This window comes from Oryctolagus cuniculus, chromosome 2 (genome assembly GCF_051225735.1).
Source record: "Oryctolagus cuniculus isolate XC-2025 breed Fujian yellow rabbit chromosome 2, ASM5122573v1, whole genome shotgun sequence".
NCBI classification, from domain to species: Eukaryota; Metazoa; Chordata; class Mammalia; order Lagomorpha; family Leporidae; genus Oryctolagus; species Oryctolagus cuniculus.
The window spans coordinates 80852347-80879136 of NC_142868.1; the positions used below are offsets into that span (position 1 = coordinate 80852347).

Genomic DNA, 26790 nt, shown 5'->3' on the forward strand with positions numbered 1-26790 from the left:
TTATTCCTGATAACACAGGGAAAACATAATGAGTCCTTTTGCACAAGCTGTGTTTTCCTGCCATAGAGGTGTTGCTTGTCAGCTTGCTTTTGTCTTAGTTCTCAGGATGTCCTCCAATTACCTTCCTTAGCATGGGAAGCAGCAGCATGGTTCTAAGGCAAAGTTCTTGGCCACAGTTCTGGGCTCCAGGACCTGCCTGGAGCGTGTTTCCTTACTTCCTGTAATTTCCACCTCGGGCAGCTCCTTTGCTAACTGTTTTTGCACACGGGGGTCACGTGAACTTCGGGTCAAGATCAGATTTGTTGCTTTGCAGCCACTTGTAAGGTTGTCACGGCACAAGCCAAGGTTGCAATAAAGACCCACTTCTCCCCATGCCTGGTCCCTGTCCTGGAGACGGGGCCAGGCCAAGAGGAGAGTGAGCGGGCTGAGGAAGTGCAGAGGAACCAGGGCCTTGTGTCTCGTTGCCTCTGACCCCAGCCCCTGTCTGCAGAGGGCTGCTCACCCACGGTCACCCTTCGCCCTGGCAAGGACAGAGTGTGACCTACCCAGAGACGCTCTGCCACCAAAGCAGACCATTTCAAAGCAGAAAAATGATCTAGTGTGAGAAGGATTTTTAAAATTTATTGAGAGAGAGAGAAGGAAGCACTTCCATCCACTGGGTTCACTCCCCAAAGGCCTGCCATGACTGAGGCTGGGCCAGGCCAATGCCAGGCACTGAGAGTGGCAGGCACCTAAGTAGTTGAGCCATCACCTGCTGCCTCCTGGGTTCTGCATTAGCAAGAAGCTGGAGCCAGGGAGCGCCAGGAATTGAAGCAAATACTCTGTTGTGGGATGTAGGTGTCTTAACCAGTAGGTCAAACACCAACCCAGGGAAAGGAATCTTCTCCCAGAAAATATTTATCCTCTGATTTTTCTATTCAGCATGTGTATGTGTGTGTATGTGTGTGAATTAAGGTGTGAGCGTGTAAGCTGTCCAACATGCTGAGGTGATTGATCAATTGGTGGGAGAAGCACCTGAAGAATCCAATTTCACAAGTGCTTACTGGCAGGACAAATGTACGACGCAGAATTTATGAAATGTACCAAGAAGAATTTATGAATTTATGAAAACACTTAGGGGGAATATATCAGGGTTTGGTTCAATAAATAATGATTCAAGGTGAATAATAATAAAGAAGTAGAATTTTTCTAATGAAATAGTGTGGTGATAATAATAGAATCGGCATATTTTCACTGGCTAATTCCACATTCAGACGGAGCCAAGACGTCCCCCTCAAGGCAATCAGCCTGGGCGGCTCTGGAAGCGGGCCTGGTAGAAGCAGTGACCCATTTGTCTTTCTCCCCAGCTCTCGCGTCCACGGTGCGATGCCCCCACTTTCTCTCAGGAGGGGCAGATGCTGGGAAACACACCCTTAGCCTGTGGTGGTGAACAATTCCCCTTGATGGACTGAGGCGCCGTGACGGCCTGTCCAGGTGCCCTCAGTGCTACCATGAGGGTCCTGCTGGCGTGACAGACCCACCTGGAGCAGCCCTAGGTAACAGCAGATACTGCTGGAAGCAGGAGACAGAATGCAAGAGGAAGAGCCTGGTGCCTGCACCGCAGGGCGGCCCCCAGAGAGGGCGTGCTTTGGGGATCTTGGAACTTTGCCGGGCCCGCAAAAGACAGACGAGACCCTGAGGCTGGCGGCCTTCCTCGGGGCACTTGGAACTCTGCAGGGGCTGGCCTCTGTGACAGTCCACAAGGGAGCCACTTCCTCGGCCGCTAGGCTGGGCCCTGCTTGCTGGGCTGTGGGGTGTGGTAGGGGAGAAAGCGGTAGTAGGAAATGAGCCCAAACCATTTAATAACCCCCTTCCTCCCAAACAAGCTACTATTAAGACTGAATTGACTGAAATTTCCAGAGGGCTTTTGGCCATCAGCACTACAATTAGGAAACAGAAAACCCAACCAACAAAAACACATCAAAACCACAGACTAAATCACCACTCTGCTATAGCCCATCCCAAGAAAAAAAAAGGCATTATCCAGCCAGAAGTGAGTCGTGCACAGGCCCACCCTGGTGGGCTTTCTGAGCTCTCTGGAGTCTTCAGAGGGTCCCAGACATCCAGGAGGGTGGGCACCCATGGGATCCCTGCAGCCGGGTTTGCCCAGGATGCTCCCAGTTCCCAGGGAGTGCTCTAGGTAAGTCAACAGCACGCTGTTCTCACAAGTGCACCAGTCACGACCACGCAGGGCTGTATGGTGATCTAAACACGGAGAGCAAGCAGGCGACTGAAAACTCCCCTCCCGACTCCAGACCTCAGCAAGGCAGCTCTCAAGTCTCTTCCCATGCGAGTCTTCATCCACGTCACCCACCTGTAGCCCACGGGACAAATTCAGGCCTGGTCTTATTTGCGTATAGCCTGCAAGCTAGGAACGATTTTGATATTTTTAGAGACTTTTAAAATAAAAACAAGAATTTGTGATACAGACCCTATGTGGCCCACAACACTTAACACTACTTACTCTCTGCTGCTTTACCTGGATTGTGTAGTTTTGGGAAGAGGGCTGGGACCTTGGGCCGTTGTTGATGTCTTTGGCCCCAAAGGTCTCTGCCCTTACTTATCCTACCACTGCCCAAGGCAAGCTCCGGCACACGCCCCGTGCTAGTGCTTGTGGAATGAATGATGTCGACTCAAGATGTCACGTGCCCAGCCCCAGGTGGATATGGAAGCCTCGGGTCTGCTGAGATTCCTCCTCTGTCTCCTCCTCCGGGGGACAGGGACAAGCAGGGCAGAGGAGTGAGGGTTAGCCCAAGCCTTCCAGCACAGCAGGGTTTCTATTCCGGGGAGATGGAATGTGAGGCCTGGCTCCCCAAACACCCAGTGGCCACAGGCCCCTCTGGTGGTTTCCTCCCAGCCGGCCCATCCCGAGGCCCCATGAAGACTGACAGACCCAGCACATTTCTGACTTCTGCGCCCCTGCGTGGTCTGTGGCTCTTGTAGGGGCTGAGGAAGTCCTTGGGAGGGTGTGCCTTTCCCTCCCCTGGGAGCCGCACTGCGGCCTCATCCAGGGCACTTCTCCCTGCCAGCAGCTCAGGCTCTCAGCCCAGTGAAACTGATCCTGGTTTCAGGGGAAACTTCTAGGAAGAGGGGGAGCACTATCACCTGTGCTGTCTTCTTTCTGTCACAGGCAGGCCCTGTGACCTGGGAAAGCTCACCCTGGGCCTTCCTCTCTTTATCTTTAACAGGGAGCTCGGATGCTCCTTCCAGCCTGCACACGGTCACAAGGTCCCCACGCCTGTCTGGAATGCGATTCGCTCCGGTGTTTCTTAGGAAAGACTCGCGTGCAAGGGATTGCGCTCAACTGTTTATATTTAGAAGCCCCCCCCCCACTCCTTTAAAAGATTTTTTTATGGGGCCAGCGCTGTGACTCAGTGGGCTAAGCCTCTGCCTGCAGTGCGGGCATCCCATATGGGTGCTGGTTCGAGTCCCGGCTGCTCCACTTCCAATCCAGCTCTCTGCTATGGCCTGGGAAAGCAGTGGAAGATGGCCCAAGTGCTTGGGTCACTGCACCTGCGTGGGCGACACAAAAGAAGCTCCTGGCTCCTGGCTTTGGATCAGTGCAGCTCCAGCCGTTGTGGTCATTTGGAGAGTGACCCAGCGGATGGAAGACCTCGCTCTCTCTCTCTGCCTTGCCTTTCTGTAAGTCTGCCATTCAAATAAATGAGTAAATATTTATTTATTTATTTATTTGAGAGGTAGAGTTACAGACAGAGAGAGATCTTCCATCTGCTGGTTCACTCCCCAAATGGCCACAACGGCTGGAGCTGGGCTGATCCAAAGCCAGGAGCCAGGAGCCTGGAGCTTCTTCCAGGTCTTACACATGGGTGCAGGGGCCCAAGAACTTGGGCCATCTTCTACTGCTTTCCCAGGCCACAGCAGAGAGCTGTATCAGAGTGGAGCAGCCGGGACATGAACCGGCGCCCATATGGGAGGCGGGTGCTGCAGGTGGAGGTTTAATCTAGTATGCCACATTTAGAAGCCTTTTAAACAGGAACATATGGAGTGACTCTCCCAAGAACCCAGGGCACTGCTGGAGCCCTGGTTCCTTATTCCCGCTGAACACAGGCAGACCCTGCAGGAAAGCTGTTGATGGGACAGTGGGCCTCAAAGGCCAGTGGCAAGGTTAAGATAAGAGCCAGACTTCCTGCCCTCTAAGACCTTTCAGTTGCTCCCGGGACTCCCAGAGGGGTCACCAGGGACCTGGGCATGCCGCTTATAGGGCTGGTGGCAGGAAGCGCCCAGCACTGCCTTGAACTTGGCAGATGAGCAGGGTGTGTTCAGCTCTATTATTTAGTGGGTGAGTTGCTGTTCTGGGGCCGTTGCTGGAGAAAGCTCTCTCTCTTGTCCTCCAAGCATCTCTGAAATGTCCGTATCACAACTTACAATCCGGTAATGATTATAAAAACTCAAATACAGAATATCAGACAGACATTTATGGAAACTTATGTTATTTCTCTCCCTTCCCATGTCTGTGACTGCAAACTGCAGGCAGTGTTTTAAAATGCAGAGAAAGGGTTACATTGTGGTGCAGCACCGTTTGAGTCACGGCTGCTCCGTTTCTAATCCAGCTCCCTGCTTAAGCACCAGGGAAAGCAGCAGCAGATGGCCCAAGTGTTTGTAGGAGACCTGGATGGAGGCTTTTTTTTTTTTTTTTTTTTTTTTTTTTTGACAGGCAGAGTGGACAGTGAGAGAGAGACAGAAAGAAAGGTCTTCCTTTTGCTGTTGCTTCACCCTCCAATGGCCGCCGCGGCCGACGCGCTGTGGCCGGCGCACCGCGCTGATCCGATGGCAGGAGCCAGGTGCTTCTCCTGGTCTCCCATGGGGTGCAGGGCCCAAGCACTTGGGCCATCCTCCACTGCCTTCCCAGGCCACAGCAGAGAGCTGGCCTGGAAGAGGGGCAACCAGGACAGAATCCGGTGCCCTGACCGGGACTAGAACCTGGTGTGCTGGCGCCGCAAGGCGGAGGATTAGCCTAGTGAGCCGCGGTGCCGGCCCCAGATGGAGTTCTAGGATCCTGGTTTCAGCCTGGCCTGGCTCTGGCTGTTGTGGCCATTTGGGGAGTGAACAGGCAGATGGAAGCTCTCTCTGTCTCTCCCTCTCTCTGTAACTCTGCCTTTCAAATAAGTACATACATATCTTTTAAATAAAAATAGAAAAATTAAAAAAGCAGGTTGGGAAACCAGTCCTGTGGGGAATTCTTTTTGCCTCTGCTCCATGGCTGCTTTACATAGGAAGTGCAAGTGACAGGACAGGGACAGCCATGACCTTGGATCACTAAAAATGGGTGCAGGGTGAGCATTTGGGGGTGGCATCTTACGTCTCTGCATGGGACACTGGCAACCCCTGTCACAGTGCCTGGGATTGAGTCCTGGCTACTCCGCTTCAAAAAATCCAGCTTCCAGCTAATGCACACCATGAGTGGCAGCAGATGATGACTCAATCACTTGGGTCCCTGCCACCCACATGGGAGATGATCGCAGTGCAGTTTCTGGCTCCTGGCTTTGGCCCTGGCTGTTGCAGGCATTTGGGGAGTGAACCAGCAGGTGGAAGATCTGCTCAGCTGTCTGTCTACTTGTGTCTCTGTGTCCTTGCAACAAATGAAATCAATCAATCAATCAATCAATCAATAAAAATAAATGTGTGCAGATGGGAGGGTATTCGACCTAGAGGTTACGATGGCTCAAGTCGCTGGGCTCTCCAGTGTGCAAGGAGAGAGCTAGCAGGTGGGAGGTCCCTGCCTCTTAAACAAAACACACAAAGAATACTTTTTTTTTTTTTTTTTGGACAGACAGAGTTAGACAGTGAGAGAGAGAGAGACAGAGAGAAAGGTCTTCCTTCCGTTGGTTCACCCCACAAATGGCTATTATGGCCGGCGTGCTGTGCCAATCCGAAGCCAAGAGCCATGTGCTTCCTCCTGGTCTCCCATGCGGGTGCAGGGCCCAAGGACCTGGGCCATCCTCCACTGACTGCCTTCCCAGGCCACAGCAGAGACCTGGACTGGAAGAGGAGCAACTGGGACTAGAACCCGGGGTACCGGCGCCTCAGGTGGAGGATTAGCCTAGTGAGCCACGGTGCCGGCCACAAAGAATACTTTTTTAAAAGTGGGTGCAGGACAGCACCAGCCCTTGCACTTCCTCCTCAGTATGAATCTTCTCGGGTGCACCAGCTTCAACTGCCAAGGCCACCCGGAAAGCAGGGACCTCCTTGCCTGTGCCTTGTGGCTTTAACTCAGCCAGACTTCGCTCAGCCCCACCGGAAACCTGCGATCTATATGTGGAAACACAGGGCTTTAAAACACGGCTCCCCTTCTGGCTCCAAGAACAGAGAGACGATTTCAGTTTCGGTTTTGTTTTTTTCTACTTTATTAAACACATTTGTTTTTGAGATACAAACAAACCACTCTCTTCTACCACACACAAACATCCATTCTTGTGATTTTTTTTAAAGTGCATTTCCCCTTTAACTTTGTGTATAAAAATAGTTATTTTTCAAACATGCAGAAATCTCTTGACAAGGCACTTTTAGGCGTAAAACAAAGAGGAGTCCTTGGCTCTGCGTTCACATTGAAGTAAAAGAGAAAGAAGTGTCAGCACCACCCCCTCCTGCCGTCCTCACAGGTCCAGCAGCTGGTAACCAAGCTGTGGGGACATCCCCAGCCTCACAGCCTGGGACGCTGCACTTGGCCTGCCCTTGAGCCCCACCTGCCACAACGGCTCTCCTCCCAGCCCCTAGGGGCAGCCGTGCAGGACGTTCAGATCAGCTCATTGACCACTTGCCATGTCTTTGGGTGGCCCATTACTCACCTAACTTCTAATCACCAAGGATTGTATTAGGAGACACCCTGGAATCAGAGCAAACAGTGACCAGGAAGAATTGCAAAAGTGGAAACCAATGAAAGACCACCAGGGTTTCCCTTCACAGCCCACCAAAAGGGAAGGGCCACCTCGAAGGCACTTCTAAAAAACTGAAACACCCTTTTTTTTTTTTTGCTGTGTAAGCATATCCAGCCCATTTAACGTCCAAATGACTACAAGTAATGCTTATGTTTCAAACGCAAATGATATACAAAGATCCAAAACCCACAAAGCATTCTTCTAACAATTCAAAATTTACATCCTTTTATAAAAAAAAAGTACCATGTTTTAACATGACAAAAACTCAATGATAAAATGAATTCCACCATGGACCCCGGAGACCTGCATAACTCCATGATGTCTCATCAGCTCCCCTCTAACAACTTTCTTTTTTAAATAAAAGACTCTCTCTCAAATGCTTCCTAGCTTTCAGCTTATTTATCATACTTCTTTACATAGTCTAGCTTATCTATTGAGCCAAATTGGCAAATGCCCCCCCAGGACATATCCCTCAGGGAACTAAATATGAAACAGAAATGGAGTTGCTTCCTCATTCCTGGACAAAGGCACCAGTGACAGGTGGCTACCCCAGGTGGGTACCTGGGAAGTTCACAGGGACCAGGGGCCAGGAGGCAACATCACCGAGGGCGGCCTGCTGACAGCCCTACAAGCCCAGCCAGCCAGCCTGGCCAGGGCGTCGGCCTATCTACTGTCTGGTGCCGTCTGGACAGGCTTCCTCCAGGCATCTCCCAAGGGCTCGGCGGAGGCAGACTGAGGTGGGGGTGGCGGAAGGGAGAAGGCGGTGTTTTCAAATGAGTGACAGCTCCGCGGAGGGACACTGGGCAAGCAGGTGAGGACTTGCCTTCTGAGCAGCGCAGTGGGGTGAGCACCCCAGGTGTGCCAGCCTGAGGGGTTGCAACCAGTGCCCCAGCAAAAAAAAGCTGGGGTGAGCCCAGAGAAAGAAGGGCTGGGTCGGGGGAGGGTTGTCACTGTTTCAGAAGACACTTATCACCCGTTCACCGTATTTCGGAGTTTGACGTGGGAATGTCTGAGGGTGATCACTACACATAACCAGCAGACTTCACCCTGGAGTCGCGTCAGGCCCTTCCTGAACACCGACGACCCCCTTAGTCTTGGCAACAGGGCACTGGGCTCCCTTCCTGCCCTGGTAATGTGGGACACTTGTTAACACAAAACTCATGACCCCAGGAGCTGTGTTGGCTGACGGCTGCGCTGCTGATGTTCTGATCGCTGACCGTGTAACCTTCAGAGTCCTGGCTGCCGACGACGTGCTATTTGCTTGACTCAGATAAAGCAGTTCTGCCAATTTTCACGAAAGATCAAAGCGTGATTTCCGTCTCAATGACAGTATCCGCTTATCTCCGAGGGCAAAAGCACTGGATCACAGACGCCTAACAGCCGGGCTCAGGGACAAGAATTGCATTGAACACCATTTAAGAGCATTTGAAAAATGAATACATTTTAAAGTGAAAACCAAACCCCAACCACAAAACTCTAGGAGCCGGCACGTTCAATACCCGCCTGAATACCTGCCTGTTGCCCATGTCCAACGTCATAGACACCTGCAGACCTTGAGAACAGATCAGTAGGGAAATGGCCAGCACAGGACTCTCCTTGGTTAAGTCCAGCAACTGTGGCTCCAAATCTAGGTACCTGTACACTCCTCTCCCCGCTCACCTTGGGAAACACCTCCCATTAGTGAGACACTCAGAAGGAAAATTAAACAGCCATTGAACCATATCCCAAAGACAAACAAATCAGAAAAAGAAAAAAAACTTTCTACAAATATTCATGTAAAAAATGTTTAAAACACTTCTAAGTAAAAACCAATCTTGCCCAAAAAAGAATCACAGGTTTTAGGGATCCATTGACAATGAACGTCCCAAGATTCTCTTACAATAGCATTAGCCAATGGACTTGAATCTCATAGGGTTGAGAACAATTAACCTCCGATAGTTCAGACTGGCAAACATTTAAAATAACATGAGAACCGAGTGAACCCCATCCCTTTACATACTCACACACCATAAATAAGAACACCCCAAATCAATGTCCCCAGGTGCCTGTAAAGTGTCCTGGGTATCATCAGTCACAGCCCAAACAAAATCAGACATCTTCTGAAGGCCTCAAAGTCATCTTGCATCTGCCAATCAAACATCCCAAACACTGCATAAAACACAACTCTTCAGGAACGACCATCTAAAATTCTCCTGTAAGGAGTAAGCTGCTTGAAGACCAGCCAAGCCAATTAAATGCACCTTGCAATCGAGTCTTTGAGTGACTCAGGGTCAAGGTGAGTCTGTAGAAAGCTCCCTCAAAAACCAAAAAAAAAAAAAAAAAAAAGGAGAAGCGTAAAGTGTTGAGCTCTCCAGACTGTCCTGGCCTCGTCATGACTCCGCCATCTGGGACGCCACCCAGGAGCCAGCGACTCTCCGGGACCCGTGCGCTGCTCTGTGCGGGAATACGCACGCGTAGTCAGGAGGCAGGGAGAAGAAATGCCTGTCTCTGGTACAAGCCAATCACCTTTATTATCTTTTCCTGAATGCCAGGAAGAATTTAAAAATGCAACAAATGAACTTGCGCCCGCAGGAGCGGATCTGTCTCTCTTTGGGTAGCTGTGTTGTAGAATCGTGCAGCCTCAGGCTCGCGGATGAGAGCACAGAGATACAGCGTGGTGTGTGTAGATGTGGGATAGCAGCAACACGCACGAGAGGCCTGGCTGGCAGCTGGAGCCAGAGCAGGCACCCACGGGAGGTGGCTGGGGGCTGAGCAATTTTCCAGGGGGGCTCACTTTCCACATCCAAGTGGCAGGCAGAGGCCAGGCTCCTCCGGGCCCGCCGGCTCCGCCTGTGGCCTTGGCTCCTGTCCACAATGCGTCCAGCACCACCCTGCTCATTCCCACCCTGGGTGCCACACGGACCAGCACACCACCTCTCCTCCAGGCGCAAAACCAGTTCTGTGATCTACACCTGGCTGCAACTGCTGGCCGAAGGAAACAGTGAACAGGATCCTTTCTTTGCAAAACCGTGCCTGGTGGCAGTTCGACTGGGTGCCTCCCTAGGCCTCCATCTCCATTCCTGTGACCGGAGCTGGGCTCCATCGCCTGCCTCACTAGTAGTATGGCCCCAGCTTTTCATATCCTAGGTAACTAGGCCACTCCGGAAACAGACCATAGGAGCACCGAGGGCTTCCAAACTGGTCAAACGCTATCCCGAAATCCGGTCCGTTCGGGGGCTCGCTCGGTTCCTGAGTGGATTTTAACTCGGCCCGGATGATCCGATAGTTTTTGCCTTTGTTGCTGTCCCAGTACGTCTGTCCGTTGCACTCGTAGCACACGGCGAACTCCATCCTCTCGTAAGACTGGATCTTCTCGGGCAAGCTGATGTCGAAGGAGAAGGTGTCCCTGTCGGAGCCGGCGTAGGTGTCCTTGACGTAGTGGCAGGGAAAGTCTGTGAAGCTCTTCCAGGTGTCGAAGGTCATCCTGACTTTCACGATCTTCTCGAAGGCGAGGTTCTGCACTTTGATGGTGCCCGAGAGGGCTCGGTCTTTGAGCACGCAGTTCTCCAGGCACACGTGGTTGGCCTGGAGCCGGTTTCTGAAGTCCAGGTAGTCCGCGGACGGCTGTGCGAAGTCCAGCACGAAGCTCTCGCTCTCGGCTGTCGTCAGGCTCACGATGTTGTCCAGGAGCTCCGTGATGTTGAACGGAAGATCTAAGGGGTCATCGAATTCCGAGAAGACCTTGACCATGGTCAGGGCCAGCCCCTGGTTGTCAGCGAAGGACACTCGCTTTTTCGCCTTTTTTTCCTGCACCGGCGGGGCCACCAGCCCACTGGCTTCATTCTTGCTGCCCAGCTGAATGCAAGGCCTCAGAGGTTTGACGGGCTTCGGGGAGATCTTGAAGGCAAAACGTTCTCGGCGCAGGGAGGGAGCCATGCAGTTGTATCTGTACTCTATGTCCACAGCCATCACGGGGCCAGACGTACAGGCCAGAACCCTGGCAGAGAGAGGAAAGGGCAGAGGGATCAGACAGATGCTTCAGCTCTGTGGTGGAATGAGAAGGTCATGCCAAGATGGCTGCTGGCAAGAGTCTGCCTGGCAACAGGCTGTGATTGGTTAGGGCATAGCCCACCCCTTGACCGGATTGGCTGCCTTGGCTATATAAGCTGTTGTAGCAACTGAAATAAAGGAGTCTGCAGGCTGCTTGCCTCAGGCCTGCTTTCACAGACTCCTGGGGTCTGTGTGGTGACTCCTCTTATCCCCCAACACGCTCCTCCTCCCAGAAACAATCCACCGCAACACAGCTCCTCATTCCAGCCAAGGCTGGCAGCCAGGGCTTTCCTGCATCTCGGCCCTTGTGGCTCACACAGCTGCAGCCCAGCACCCACATGCTTCCGGGGAACGCAGAGACCACCAGTTTTAAAACTAAGCTCATGGGTTTTCCTATCGGGATTTCTGGGGCCTTCTGTAAGGTGCTGTGCCACAGAAGGTCATGAAAAGGACACACTGTCTGCAGAATCTTTCACACTTCCTTGTCTAATGAATCCCGTTTTGTGCCACAGATAGCACACCTGGTTCTCCAGGAACGTGCTTTAGTATATACGGCTATTTATTTATTGACAAGGAGAAATCGCGTCTATTTGGGAGGGACACTTGGCACAGTGGTTAAGATGCCGCTGAAGACGCCTACATCCCATGTTAAGAATGCCTGGGCTCGGATCTCAGCTCAGCTTCTGATTCCAGCATCCTACCAATGTGCACCCTGGGAGGCAGTAGGCGATGCCTGGAGGAACTGCACTGGGAGCCTGTAAATGATTTGACTGGCCATGCCAAAAGGTAGACATCTATGCAAACATGTTGTACACCATAAATAAATACAACTTATTATTATTTATTTGACAGAGAGAGAGACAGGGTGCTTCCATTAGCTGGTTCACTTCTCAAATGCCCACAACAGCATCGTTTAACCTATGTAATTACCTCAATATGTAAAATGGAATTAAAATATGTTTATTTTGGTGCCTACAAAAGATCTTCAAAAAGTTCATGGAAATGAATATTATGAAACAGCTATGTACTGATTCCAATTTTTTGGCACCAAAGCAAATGTCTTTTAGTTGCATTGGGCACATACTTTTTGAAGTACCACTGTACTTATATTTTTGCAGTGAGAACACTGAAAACCTATTCTTTTGGTAATTTTCAAGTATACATTATATTCTCACTGACCACAATCACCATGATGTACAGCAGACCTCCTGAACGTATCCCTCCCTTATAAATTATGTTTTGTGTCCCGTGTCCAACACCTCCCCCTGTTGCTCCTTCACCCCGGAGCCTCTGGCAGCCCCCGTTCCACTCTCGCTTCTGAGTTCCCCACTAAATTCCACATCTAACTGAGAGTGGGTGCGTCTCTCTGCTTGGCTTGCTTCACTCGACACAGTGTCCTCCAGGTTTGTTCACGCCGCTGCCGCAGAATCTCCTTAAGGCGGAACCGTACTCCGCTGTGTGCGTACACCACATTCCCTCCATCTGTTCATCTTACCCATCCAGCGTGGGTTGACTTCACGTTGTAGCCTTGGTGAACAACACTGCAGGGCCTGAGAGGGTGCAGGCGGCTGTCTGACAGGCTGAATTCATGGCCTTTTTTTTTTTTTTTTGACAGGCAGAGTGGACAATGAGAGAGAGACAGAGAGAAAGGTCTTCCTTTTCCGTTGGTTCACCCTCCAATGGCCGCTGCGGCCGGCATACCGCGCTGATCCGATGGCAGGAGCCAGGAGCCAGGTACTTCTCCTGGTCTCCCATGGGGTGCAGGGCCCAAGCACTTGGGCCATCCTCCACTGCACTCCCTGGCCACAGCAGAGGGCTGGCCTGGAAGAGGGGCAACCGGGACAGAATCCGGTGCCCCGACCAGGACTAGAACCCGGTGTGCCGGCGCCGCAAGGCGGAGGATTAGCCTAGTGAGCTGCGGCGCCGGCCGATTTCATGGCCTTTGACTGGATACCCAGTCCTGGGCTTGCTAGGTCACATGCTGACTTGAGTTTGCGTGTGTTGTGTAGAACCCTCCATACTGTTCTCCACAGTGGCTATACTAATTTACATTCCTCCTTTCTCCCCATCCTCATCAACACTTGTTCTCTTTCATCTTCTTGCTAATAACCATTCTAACGGGTGTGAAGGGGCATCTCACTGTGCTGATAGTAAACACTGCTTTAATACAACACAGAGGGAATGCACCCATCCCACCAATGTTGATTTGGTAGTTGGTGTATGCCAGGCATTATACTAGACACTGGGATCCAATAGTGCCCACAGATGCAAGCCTGCGTCTGTTGAACTTATGGTAGGTTTTTATAACCCAGGCTATTTTTGTTTTAAGAATAACGAGCCTTCAGCGGCCATTGGGGGGTGAACCAACAGAAAAGGAAGACCTTTCTCTCTGTCTCTCTCTCTCACTATCCACTCTGCCTGTCAAAAAAAAAAAAAAAAAAAAAAGAATAACGAGCCATTAGTGTTAAAATTTTTATGAAGGTGAGCATTTATCTTTTATACAGGTGAAGATATCCACTATTAAAAAAAATGAGCCAGCTGCTGCTTGGGTTGCTGGCATCCATGTGGGTGCTGGTTTGAGTCCCAGTTGCTCCACTTCCCATCCAGCTCTCTGCTAATGCACCTGAGCACACAGTGGAGGATGGTCCAAATGCTTGGGCCCCTGCACCCATATGGGAGACCTGGAAGAAGCTCCTGGCTCATGGCTTCAGATCAGACCAACTCTGGCCTTTGTGGCCATTTGGGGAGTAAACCAGTGGATAGAGGATTTCTCTCTATCTCTCCCTCTCCCTCTCTCTCTGTACTCTGTTTTTCAAATAAATACATAAATCCTTTTTTAAAAAATGCTATGTTTTTCTCCAGGTGCAAAAAAGTCAGTAAAACAAAACAGATTAAAGATAAATTGGAAAAATATTTTACTAAAAGCATGACAACTGGGGCAGGTGCATGGCACAGCTTACCCATCCCATAACAGAGTCCTAGCTACTCCACTTCTAATGTAGCTTCCTGCTAATGCACACCCTGTGAGGCAGCAGGTGGCGGTTTAAGTACTTGGCTCCCTGCCACCGCTTGGAAGACCCAGATTGAGTTTCAGGCTCCTGGCTTCAACCTAGCCCAGCCCTAGTGGCTGCAGACATTTGAGGAGTAGACCAGTGAAAGGAAAAACTCTCTCTGTCTCTCTGACTCTCTCTCTCTGCTTTTCAAATAAAACCAAAATAAATAAAAAAATTTTAAACAAAAGCACGACAGCAGAGTTAATTCACTAATGTATAAAGAGTTTTTAGGAAGCAGTAACAAGGTCAAATATTCTACACAGAAACATGAGCAATCAGTATGAATAGAATACTCAAAAACGAAACTTCAGAAATGAGCCATAAGCATGCAAAATGTCTAATTTTGTAATTAAGAAATTTAGATTAGGAACAAGGCCAGTGTTTATTTATTGAATTAGGAAACAACTTCAAAAGTTAATAGAAATATACTTATTACTCAGACTGTCATATATCTTAAGTAAGTAATTTAAAATTCAGAGATTACCATACTAATACGTTCTGTGCAGCATTATAGGAGGGGAAAGAATGAGAAAATAACCTTAATGACCAGAACAGGCACCTTTTAAAATCAGTTGTACCATATCCATGCACTTTAATTTTATATCATCATTAAAACAATTATTTGGAAAAATATTTACATGGCAAGAAAAAAGTATGCTCTAGTGTTAATGTGACAAATAGAGAAGATAAAATTGAACGTAAGAGCAGAGTTGTTGGGAGAAAATATTATGAGATATTCATGTAGAGCAGAGATGCACTGGTGTCTCTTTGACCATGGTTTCACTTTCCTCAATCGACTGCAGTCTGAAAATACTAGGTGGAACATTCCAGAAATTATTTGTCAGTTTTACACTATGCAGCATTCTGAGTTGCAAGGTGCAATCGTGGGCTACCCCACCCCCTCCCACCTTGGATCTGATCATCCCTTTGTCTAACACAGCCATGCGAGCTAGGGATGCTACCTGCCTGCTTGTTAGTCATTTCCTACCCATCCCAGTTATCATGGCTGTCATGGTTGCCATGCTCCTAGTCAAATAGCCCTTATTTTACTTCATAACGACCCCAGAGCCCAAGCTAGCGATGCAAAAGAGGCACCGTGTGTACAACATGGGGGATGCACACCCTCTGGCACCGTGTGGCAAGGCTGCACGTTTGGGTGTGACCATGGTTCCAGGCATCCACCTGGGATCTTGGAACATATCCCCCTGGAGAATGGAAGACCACTGTAGGTCAAACTGCCAGACTCCCCACATGACTGGACGTCAGGAAGCTTCCACTCTCCTGCTGTATGTTTTCTTATATCTTCTAAAACAATATTGCTTTTATAATCAGGAAAAAAGATGGAACTAGGAAAAAATTTCAAATATTTTAATATGTGCCCAAAAACTCATCCTGAAGCTATTGCCTCACTCAAACCAAGCACTTTTCATGATGCTAATTACCATATTCTGACTTGACAGTTAGAAGGGACTAAATTGAAGAAGTTGGGGACAAAGACAGGATTAGAAGCGCAAGCTTGAGAATTATGGGACACAGGATCTATATGGGTTTCTAAAATTGTCTCCCCTTTTTAGGGCCAAAGTGTAGGGAAACGCTGGTGTGAAAGGTGGTTTTCTCGGGCCAGGACTACCACCACTGAGAAGCGACAGGCAAAATGTTGCTCATCTTCTGACAAGGGCTGGGACCACTGGTTCAGTGCAATAACTCCTCATTCACTTTCTTTTCTTCTTCTTCTTCTTCTTCTTCTTCTTCTTCTTCTTCTTCTTCTTCTTTTTTGACAGGCAGAGTGGACAGTGAGCGAGAGAGACAGAGAGAAAGGTCTTCCTTTTCCGTTGGTTCACCCCCCAATGGCCACTGCGGCTGGCACACTGCGGCCAGCGCACCGCACTGATCCGAAGCCAGGAGCCAGGTGCTTCTCCTGGTCTCCCATGCGGGTGCAGGGCCCAAGGACCTGTGCCATCCTCCGCTGCCCTCCTGGGCCACAGCAGAGAGCTGAACTGGAAGAGGAGCAACCGGACAGAATCCGACGCCCCGACCGGGACTAGAACCTCGGGTGCTGGCGCTGTAGGCGGAGGATTAGCCTAGTGAGCCGCGACGCCAGCCCTCATTCACTTTCAACTTCTGATTTTGATTAACCAAATACATAAGGAAAACGAGAAAGGACAAAGACATAAGGTTGGATCTTATTTTCCAAAAACTAAGTATGTCCTAGAATGCACGAAGCACTTAGGGATGCCAAGTTGAATAAACACACAAATAAAACAGTAACTTGAAGCCACAATGCAGGCATCTCACTGTTTCCCCTCTGACAAAGTCAATTTGTTTGCTACGATCTGTTTTTATACCCATGCAATTAGTCTTGAAAGAAAAGTTGTGACTGAAATTGGCAAGATAGCTCTACAGAGCATCAGCGGGTTCACAAATTGGTTCAATGTTAAAACAAATCCCACAGGTACAAAGTACTTGAATTTTAGTTCTTTCTGTCCATTACACAACTTTACCTTAGAATGTATCAGAATTACACTTTCAGCTCTAACTTTAATGCAGGTAATTTTTTGTATAGTTTTCAAATATGTATTAAAACCAACCAACCAACCAAGAGCCTTGCAGCCCAGTGCCTCCCACTCTGTCTACCCTTGAAATCCTGGCTATGAACCAAGGGAGGAAGAGTATCCTCCTCAGTGCTTCCTCTTGGCCAGAGGAACACAGCACAAGGTCAATTGCAAGTCTCTAGGTGTCTTCGGCAAGCCTGCTGACCAATCTCTCATGTGCTGTCCTGTATATCTTTAAAGCAGCTTATTAGAAAAAAGACGAGGAAGCTCTGGGGTTGTCGTAGAAAACGACCCCTGCACAAAGGCTCAACCTGACGACTGTTCTCTTGGACCCGACTGAAGCCGTTCTCCCAAGTTCTAATCCCACAGGTTACAGAGACTTCGCTGAAGACACTGGTCAAATTTCACTGTTGGGTCCTAGCAGTCTAAGTTTGCCCCTACGATCCCTTTCCTTACTAAGATGTAAGAACAAGTGGAACTGGGTGGCTACAGAGGCAGGATTCTGCTAAGAATCAGAGGTTAGTTAATTAAATAATTCTACTGTACTTCCAAGAGCCAAATGGTTTTTGTGAATTGCATCCATGAACAGCAAAAGTAAAGTTAGGATGGCCCAAGAGTTAAGCATCAAGGTTACTGCCCCAGGGACATTGCACAAGCGGTCCTGGCACACTTTCTGTGTGCCACTGTAACGTCAGGTGAGGACACTGGCCCTGGCGGCCTCAGTCTCGGCTATGCCGTGACTGCCTTGCCTGTCCTCGTAACAGACTCCAACTTTATCAACCCGATCGTCCCCCAAGAATCAGTGCACCAAAGTGCCCATTTGGAGTGGGCTGTCTGTCTGCTCAAGTCTTTCCCCGGGACTGGGCGGGGATGACTACCACCCTTAGCAGCTGAGATGTGCAAAGTAACACTTTTTTATGTCCCTGAGAGGACAGCACCTGGACAGGTGCTTCATTTGCAGATGGCATGAAAATGACCAGTTCCAACACAGGAGTGCCAGGCTGTACGTGCGGCCTCCTCTCCTGTTATACTCTCTGGCTGCTCCAGCCCTTTCCCTCTGCCAGGCCAAGCACTATAAATCCCCACGGTTGGCAAGGGACAAACACCAGAGCCAGGAGATACGGACACATACTTGAACCGCAGTATGGGACGTGGGATCTGAGTGGCAGCTGCCAGACGGGCACATGAGAGCAACAGTAGCTGTTCCCCGGGCCACGCTGTGTCCCCAGCCACTGAGCTTTCACGTGGACACCTCTGAGGTCAGCTGTGCCTGGCGAGGGCCCGGGCCATGCCCCAGAGTAGATGCCAGTGTTCACAGCCCAGACTCTAACATTCCATGAACACGAGAGTTCTGCATAAAGGCCTCCCATGATCTGTGAGTGACACGTAGTAACACACCTTTCCAAGCCAGCTGGCCAGGGCGAGGCACGGCGGTGACTTTTCTTACAAAAACTGCTGACTGTAAAGGCAGTTACCCCATGACCTCCATTCACAGCACAGCCACTGACCGCTCTGATTGTGCATTTTATAGGAAGCAAATCTTCTTTGTATTGGGGCCGAGGCATTTTTCCTTCCATTCTCCTTCTCCCTCTCTCTTTCTCTCTTTTGATAAGAAAAACCAGATGCATGGACAACTCACGGGCAGCACACAAATGCATCGGACTACATTAGGAAAGCATCCACAAGCAGGTCATAGACACAGACATGGCTATTTACCCCTCCCCCACTTCACCAATCTCTTCCCTCCCCAGAGGTCTGGCTGATCCAGCAGAGATAAAGTTCACTTTGCTTCCTTTTGTCCTCAGGCCAGCGGGCCTTGTCCCCAGCCTTCAAAGCCCCTCGGACCCCTCCTCACCATCATACAAAGCACACTGCAGATGAGTATTTGTGACCCAGGCTGCAGGTCACAGGAAAGAGCTAAGTTAAAAGGGAACAGAGCTGGCCATCCAAAAATGGCCACAGGGAGGCCCAGAGACAGCTCTGTCCTAACAAGGCGTCCACCCAGCTGTGCTGCTAGGACAAGTCGCTGGCTTCTTCCAGGTCCCGCCTAGGCGGCCAACGAGGTCCGACACTTGTCTTCCCACCGGCTTCTCCCTGCATACCTCAACTTGACTTCGGGTTCAGTCCTCCCGCTGGCTTCACTCTGGTCTTGGCTCCCGGACAACTCTGCCAGATGAACCACTTCCTCCTCTCCTCCTCCTCTCCCCCAGCCGAAACCATACCTCTCTCTTCTCCCGGACCCTGTGCCCCGCAGGGAGGCTGCCCACACACCCCACTCACGCCAGCTGCCCCACACGCCCCCAAGGCCAGCCTTCCCCCAACTTCTCCCCTCCCGCGCAGCCCCCAACTCCTCCGCTCCCCTTCTGGGTCTGCACCTACTCTTTCGCAGCGACTGGCCTCTCCACACCCCCTTCTCTGAGCTCAACAGGGGCCTGGCGTCAGACCAGTGCGTCCACACTGCCGGGGGCCCACAAGCCCCTCTGCGACTCTGCCCCCCTCACCTCAGCCCAGCAGAGCCGCACTGGGCCCTCCTGCTCGCGCTGCACCCACCTTTCGGGCCGCGGAGAAGCCCCCTCCCCAGGTGTGCTCGCTGCATCCGAGGGCCGGGAGGGAGGTGACAGGGGCGGCCGCCGCCACCCAACTACGTGAGCGTCTCTGTGTCCCGGAGGCAGGGCCGACGTGACCGGCAGGGGGAGGAAGACGACGAGGAGGAGGAGGAGCCCGACTTATCACACCGGGGCGGGGCGGGGCGAGCCGGCGGGGCTGCGCGGGGCACGAGCACCCCCGCGCGGGCCGCCTGGCCGCGGCCTCCCCGCACAGCCCGGGTCTGGGGCTCGGAGGACACCCTACGTCCCGCCGCCCTCGGGGACCGAGACACCACCTAGTGCGACAACTTCTGTGCGCAAGTCCATTTGGGTGTGGAGACGGCTCGCTCTCGTGGTTCTCACTTTTCGGGGAAACTGAGGCGCGCGCAGAGGCCAAGCGGCTGGCTCTTGCCCGCCACACCCCTACTCTGCAGCGAGAAAGGGGCCATTTGCGAGCCGGGGACAACAGCGGGGGAGGGAACCTGCAGTCCCGGGCCAGCCCCAGGGCCGCCCGTTGCGGTGGGACCTGTAGCTCGGTGGAACACGGGTCCCTAACGCGCCCGCTCCACGTGGGGGCAACAGTTTGTTCCAGCCCGTCTGGGGCGTCCCTGTGCGGGTGTGCACGTACGAGTCGGACTGTGGGCGCGGGGGTGGGAGGTACGTACCGGATACAGCTCGTAAGTCCACAGGGCAGCCACGCAGGGCGTGACAGGGGCAGCGATCGCGACGGCAGGAGCCGGGGCCAGGGTCTGCGCCCTCCGCGGGCAGCCGCGTCCCTGCGCGGGCGCGAGCTGCCCGCTCACCTCCTCTCTCCCGCCCCCGACGTCGTCGCCCAGGACTCGGGCTCCCGCGGCCCCAGCTGCTCCCTTTAACTTTCTGGTCGCTCGCTCCCCAACTCGAGGTTTTCCATCCCAGACCCCCTTTCACGTGAACGCCCCCCGCAGCCAATGAGCGCGCCCGGGACACGAGCCGCCGACCAATAGCCGCGGCCCGGCGGGGAAGCAGCGCTCAGCCACGTGATCTGCAGCGTGCCCGGAGTGATAGGGCTGGAGTCCAGGGGCTGCGAAGGGGCGGTGGGTCACCGCTTCCCCAGGAGCCCGAGGCCGGGCGCCAGGGGGCGGAGGCAGGTTGGTGCACCCGAGCGCCTCGGACGCGGGCGGCATGCAAAGTTTTCCGTGCCCAGGCCAAGTGCTAGCCAAACCCAGGAGCGCTGCGTGCCTGGCAGGCAGCTGGGGTGGCTTCCTGCTGCCTCGCCGGCCCCTCAGCCACCTGACCCTTCCAGCTGCGTAGCTCTCAGGGGACTGTTAACCTTCCAGTCGCCTGCAGAGCCGGGAGGGGGCCCTGAGAGGGGTCATCAAGGCTACTCCCCTGCACTCTACAGGGACCCTCCTCAGGAATCCGTGTCCTAAGTTGCTTCCGGTGTGTGGGAAGCAGGTGCTGGCCCTTGCCTTGTGCCCATCGTACCGGGGTGTTGCCAGAAAGGATGACAGCAGATTCCTTGGAAGGTGGTATTGGGGTGGGGGGACCACCACCCATAGTACCCACAGAGTACCCCAGATGTGGCCGAGGGGTTCTCAGGGGGAATGAGAGGGGGAGCATCAAAAAGTTCATGGAAATTAGAATTAAAATGCAAATGTATTTTGGTGGAAAAAGTTTTGAAATCCATGCATAGGAGTCTGCAAAAAGTTCATGAATATGCATATTCTGAGGAATATATGTCTGGATTTAAATTTTTAAAAGATTTATTTATTTGAAAGGCAGAGTGCCGGAGAGGTAATGGGAGAGAGAGAGAGAGAGAGAGAGAGAGAGAGAATCTTCCATCCCTAAATGCTCACAACAGTCCTGGGCCAGGTCAAGCCAAAGTCAGGAGCCAAGAACTCCATCCAAGTCTCCCCAGTACTTGGGTGGCAGGGTCTCTTTTTATATATATATATATTTTATTATAAACACTTTTATTTAGTAAATATAATTTTCCAAAGTACAGTTATGGATTACAATGGCTTCCCCCACCATAACTTCCCTCTCACCCGCAACCCTCCCATCTCCCACTCCCTCTCCCCTTCCATTCACATCAAGATTCATTTTCAATTCTCTTTATATACAGAAGATCTAGTTAGTATGTATTAAGTAAAGCTTTCATCAGTTTGGGTGGCGGGTCTCAAGGACTTGGGCACCCATCTGCTGCTTCCCAGGCCCATTAGCAGCAGGAGGCTGCATTGCAAGTATGGAGTAGCCTGGACTAGGACTGGGCACTCCAATGTGAGATGTCACTGCTCTTCATGTGAGGTCCCGTCATATTTTACAAGAGAATCTGTTACAGCAACCACCCAAACCGACAGGTTCTCTGTGATTGCTGTGGCACACTGTGAGGTCTGTAGAGAATGATGATCTTAGTAGAATTTGAGCCAGAACCTCCTCCTCTCATAGGAGATCAATATGTATTGATCCAAGCTGGCCCTTTTGGGGTTAAGGCTGCCAGTTTCCTAGTTCTGATGGCCTGTAAAATTATAGAAAGATCATGAGAAATAGCTAACTTCTTAAAGTACCAAGTAACTGCAAGTTGTGAAAATGTGGGTTAACGGGCCCCAAAGGGAGTCTCTGCTGCAGCCCCTTAATTAAACTGGCCCTGCAGAATTGGGGCATTAAAATAAATGGGTCCTCCCATCTTCTGTTACTATCCTTTCATTGGAAGAAGAGACATTTCTTTAATGGAAATTATACCAAAATGCAGGCTGGGCATAAACCCAAAGTAAAGGGCTTTTCTTTCCATGGAATACGTTTATTACATGGAAATCTGCTCTGTTGAATATGGTACTAGAGAATGCCTACTGTAAGGGCTACGGGAGCAGCTCCCACTTTTATGAGCAATCCCAGACAAAAACACCAGTCAGTTCCAACAGTCCAGCACAAGCTTTCAGCTCCAGAGACGGCTTCCCCAGGCAGTCTCCCTGTCTGGAGGGCAAGGTTGATCATTAACCCTCTTCCCTTTCTTCTGATGGGCAAACCTGATAAAGGACCACCTGTGAAATCCGCTATTGCTAAGGCGGTTGGCAAATCGAGTTTCTCTGCACTCTTTCCCTCTGCCAGCTCCGACCCCCCCCTTCTGATGAGTAGGTTGAAGATTCATTAAGTCAAGTGTTGGCCAAGTTTCTTAGGTGCAGTGAGCCTTTGAGAAGAGTGGGCAAAGACTGAGTCAAGCCAACAGGTATTGCAAAATGTATGCAGGCAAAGGGTGAGCTGAACCAGCTGGGAAGGCATCTGGGACAAGTAAACGCAACTTTATGGCTTTAGGGTTTGGAAGCATCTTTCTTCCATCGATCGAGGAAAGCATGGGTTGTGATCATGCCTGTGGCTGAGACAACTATTTCAGACTAGGGCAGTGGGGCTAAACTGAGCTGTGGCGTGCCACAGTCTTGGTAGGCGGGGCTGTGGCTGCCCTGAGTTTGAAAAGTGCACAGTGTCCTTTGTGATCAGAATACAGCCGGATGAAAGCTTGGGATAAAGAAGCAATGGTCCAGAGCCCAGAACCTTGGAGCTGGACCAGCCCCAACACTCAACTGCACCTCACTTGTCATTGTATGGCAACAAAGAGGGAAAGTGAAAATGGAAAACTTCACCGCCTCAATCAATGCACACCAAGTTCCTTTTACAACAGCTGGCACCGAGTTTTAGCCTTAATTTCATTTATTAACACCCCTCTCCATTAGCCAAAACACTTAGCAGTGGCTGAGCATAGCTAATTTTTATTTTTCCGTAACTTTTTTTTTAATGACTGTCAGTGGTAGTGCTGTCTTTCATCCTTACACTTAGGCTCATCTGTGGCTCCTTCAGTCCTCTCTCACTCATCCATTCCTTTGACAACACATTATTGAGTAATGACAGGGGCATGGATGCTGGAAATGTAGAAACCAATTAACTACATCCTTACTTGATGAGATGCTCAGAGACTAACGAATACTGATGCAGAATAAATGTGTGGAAGGTAGGGGGAGCTAAGAGGAAGAGTGGGTGTGTGTTTGGCAGTGGGGGTGGGGAGGGAGCGGGGAGTATCAAAGAACTGCCAAGGAGTGAGAGGAATTAGAGCTATTAGAGCTGGGGCTCATAGGAGACAGTGAGGTAGGAACCAGCAAAGGCGGCAGGTGCCAGGTTCCACATGTTGCCCAGGGAATTTCCATTCTGCTGATTACAACCTCGCTTCCCTTTCTGGTTTAACATTAGACAGTGCTCCTTTGAACACGTTAGACGATATGCATATGCTCTTGCTCATCCAGAGAGGTTTAGAAAATACTGTTGGGTCAACCTTCTCAACTTAGTGTATTTCTTTTCTATAATTTATTTATTTATTTGAAAGAGTTACACGGAGAGAGAAAGAGAGGCAGAGAGAGAGAGAGAGAGAGAGAGAGAGGTCTTCCACCCGCTGGTTCACTCCCCAGCTGGCTGCAATGACCAGAGCTGCACTGATCCGAAGCCAGGAGCCAGGAGCTTCTTCTGGGTCTTCCACGTGGGTGCAGGGGCCCAAGGACTTGGGCCGTCTTCCACTGCTTTCCCAGGCCATAGCGGAGAGCTGGATCAGAAGTGGAGCAGCCGGGGTGTCAAACCTGTGCCCACATGGGATGCCAGCACTGTCATCGGCGCTTGTACCCACTATGCCACAGCGCCAGCCCCACAACTTAGTGTATTTCAAAGACAGCCCGTCCCTAGCTTGTAATCTCTTCCAAGATTTTGAAGCTTTCCTTTTTTTTTTTTTGATTTCTAACATTGCTTTTGGACCCAAGATTGCTTCCCTTTGAATGAAAATGATTGTAAGATGAATCTAAATAAAAATAACTGGATCAGAAGTCAGGACTAAAGAATAGAACATTCTTTTGCTTGATCAGAATAGAAAGTGAGAAAGACAGCTTGCAAACTGCCTGAGTCAATTTATATTTAGACAGTGGGGTTGTTTGCACCTGTCAGGGCGGCAGGCGTGTTCTGGGCGCATTATGTTACCTGAGGCCCTGTGTCCCCCTTTCAGATATGACTGACATTGACCTGCAAGGTCCCGTGCTATGGGGACAAGCAGACACGTACATGTAGGCGACTCCACCAGTCTCTGTGGGCGGGTGTGTCCTTAGCATGTGGGAAGACCCTAAGCTTTTGAGTTGCTGGATGAGGCTAATGTAGGGAGTACTTTTTAAAAATTACAAGACCTGGGGCTGGTGTTATGGCATAGGGGGTTAAGCCGCCACCTGTGACACCGGTGTCCCATATGGGTGCTGGTTTATGTCCTGGCTGCTCTGCTTCTGATCCAGTTCCCTGCTAGTGGGCTGGGAAAGCAGCGGAGGATGGCCCAAATGTTTGGGCCCCTGCTACCCATGTGGGAGAGCTGGATGAAGCTCCTGGCCTCAGCCTGGTTTAGCCCTGGCCACTGTGGCCATTTGGGGAGTGAACCAGAAGATGGAAGATCTCTCTCTCTCTCTCTCTCATTCCTCTCTCTAAAGCTCTGACTTTCAAAAATTTTCTAAAATTACAAGACTACAGAGCTGATTTTATCTTATGCAAGGGCTTTGAATGAGCTTGTTAAGAATTTCTTTAGTTGGTATTTTTTATGATTATAAAATTAATACAAGGTCATTGTGAAAAATATAGAAGGCTGGCGCTGCGGCTCACTAGGCTAATCCTCCGCCTTGCGGTGCCGGCACACCGGGTTCTAGTCCCAGTCGGGGCGCCGGATTCTGTCCCGGTTGCCCCTCTTCCAGGCCAGCTCTCTGCTGTGGCCAGGGAGCGCAGTGGAGGATGGCCCAAGTGCTTGGGCCCTGCACCCCATGGGAGACCAGGATAAGTACCTGGCTCCTGCCATTCAATCAGCACGATGCGCTGGCCGCAGCGTGCCGGCCGCGGCGACCATTGGAGGGTGAACCAACAGCAAAGGAAGACCTTTCTCTCTGTATCTCTCACTGTCCACTCTGCCTGTCAAAAAAAAATATATAGAAAGATATATAAGTGAAAATAGAACCAGCACCACCCAGCAATAACCATCAATGTCATTCACTGAATTTCCTTTCAGTATTTATACTATGTATAAACATTATATTATTAGGATCTTGGTATGTGCATAATTTAATATCTTAGTTTTTTTTTTATTTATTTGAAAGGCAGAAGAACAGAGCAAGAAGGAGAGAGAAGGAGAGAGAAAGAGAGTGATATCGTTTATCTGCTGGTCCACCCTCCAATGCCTGCAATGGCCAGAGCTGGATCAGGCCAAAGCCAGGAGCCTGGAACAAAAGTGAGGTCTCTTACGTGGGTGGCAGGGACTCAAGGACTTGAGTCATCAGCTCCTCCTCCCTGGGCGTGCATTAGCAGGAAACTGGAGCCCGAAGTGGAACTGAGACACACTCAGTCACTCTGGTGTGGGAGATGTCGGCCACAAAGTGGCATTTGACTACTCTACACCAAATACTTGCCAATACCATTTTATTTTCTTACTCATGACTGCTTCTCAGATTGAGTGCATTACTATTGAAATTTTCCCGACATGTGCCTTTTACCAACTGCATAATATTCTTTTATATAGAGAGACCATACTTTATTGAACTGTTTTCTTATTATGTTTAGATTTCCCTCCAGATTTCTCTGTTGTAAATATACTTTGATAAGCAACCTCACTAAATCTTTATTCATATCCCTGATGATTTTCCATAACCCTGTTTCCCACAAAGTATAGCTATTCCTCAGACTTGATTTAGAGTGCCAAACTGTTTTTAGAAAGGTTAGTACTGATTTTTTTCATTCCTGTTACTGGGAAAATGTAAGTAAAATAATCCCAATGAGGTCTTGGTTTGTAGACTTTGGGCAAATTATACCTCATCTTACAGAAAAGCCAGAGGAGAATTTTAACTAATGAACTGTATACTCTGTGCCCAAGTGAAAATAGCTACACCTCTCATCTTTTGCCTTAGCATTGACTCTCAAAATACACAGCCAATTTGTGTTGTGAATGGAAACTTCACCTCCCGTCTTACTGGCTTAAATGGCATTAAGTGGTGGCTGGCCAGGGGGAGGGTGGAGAGGCTGGAAACCAGGGCCTATGGTCTTGCCACAAGCCTGCAGAGCAGCAGGCAGAACCCAATACATAGTTCTGCTCTTGGCTCATTCATGCCCTGTTTATGACTGGTGTGGTCATAAATTATGTTAAAACCCACAACTCTCTCCATGTGTATATATATACACATATCTTTATGCAATGTACAGCAAAGCTGCATCCAGCATTGCAGGCATTTTTGGGAGGAGAAAAATGCCAAGCTGCATTTCAGGTTGTGACGGGCCACTTGGCCACTGCATGCCTTGTACCTCGAGTCTGGGACATTTCTGTTGCATGCCTTCCGAGTCAAATGGCTGGGACAGGGCAAGCACTTTGGGTTTTGTTTAAGCCATTGTGTTTCAACTGGTTCCATCCTGCTATTTACAAGATGGCCTGGATTGTATTCCTAGGAACAGGCAATGAAATATATTTGTATTAAGAAAACAATGACTCACTGAGGCATGAGGGGAAAAAAAAATCAAAGTGTTTATGTGTAAGGATTGCTAAATGGACAGCACTCTGTTCGCCAGCAGCTTTTAATTTTCTCTCCCTCTTCTTTTTCTTTGAAATGTCGAG

General features: G+C 50.4%; 1 protein-coding gene across 3 annotated transcripts; it reads right to left on the minus strand.

Annotated features, from left to right (window-relative positions):
* Positions 1–6386: 6386 nt before the first annotated feature.
* PPP1R3B (protein phosphatase 1 regulatory subunit 3B) lies at positions 6387–20059 on the minus strand. Of its 3 annotated transcripts, none has more exons than XM_008274068.4 (2): positions 19820–20059; positions 6387–10911 (listed from the first exon to the last, which is right to left on the minus strand). In XM_008274068.4, exon 2 carries the CDS (start codon positions 10881–10883, stop codon positions 10029–10031), a length of 855 nt encoding a protein of 284 aa, XP_008272290.1. In that variant the 5' UTR covers positions 10884–10911; positions 19820–20059; the 3' UTR covers positions 6387–10028. The 3 variants fall into 3 exon arrangements, with proteins under 3 accessions (XP_008272290.1, XP_008272291.1, XP_089183417.1); XM_008274069.5 differs by lacking the exon at positions 19820–20059 and adding an exon at positions 19120–19277; XM_089327291.1 differs by lacking the exon at positions 19820–20059 and adding an exon at positions 19071–19275.
* Between the last annotated feature and the right edge of the window lie 6731 nt (positions 20060–26790).

Coding starts and splice junctions, on each gene's coding strand:
- PPP1R3B (XM_089327291.1), bottom strand. CDS start 19,165: ATGCAGCGAGCACACCTGGGGAGGGGGCTTCTCCGCGGCCCGAAAGGT. Junction 10,912..19,070: donor TGCGGCTCTGCTGGGCTGAG/GTGAGGGGGGCA, acceptor TCTCTCTGCCAG/GGTTCTGGCCTGTACGTCTG.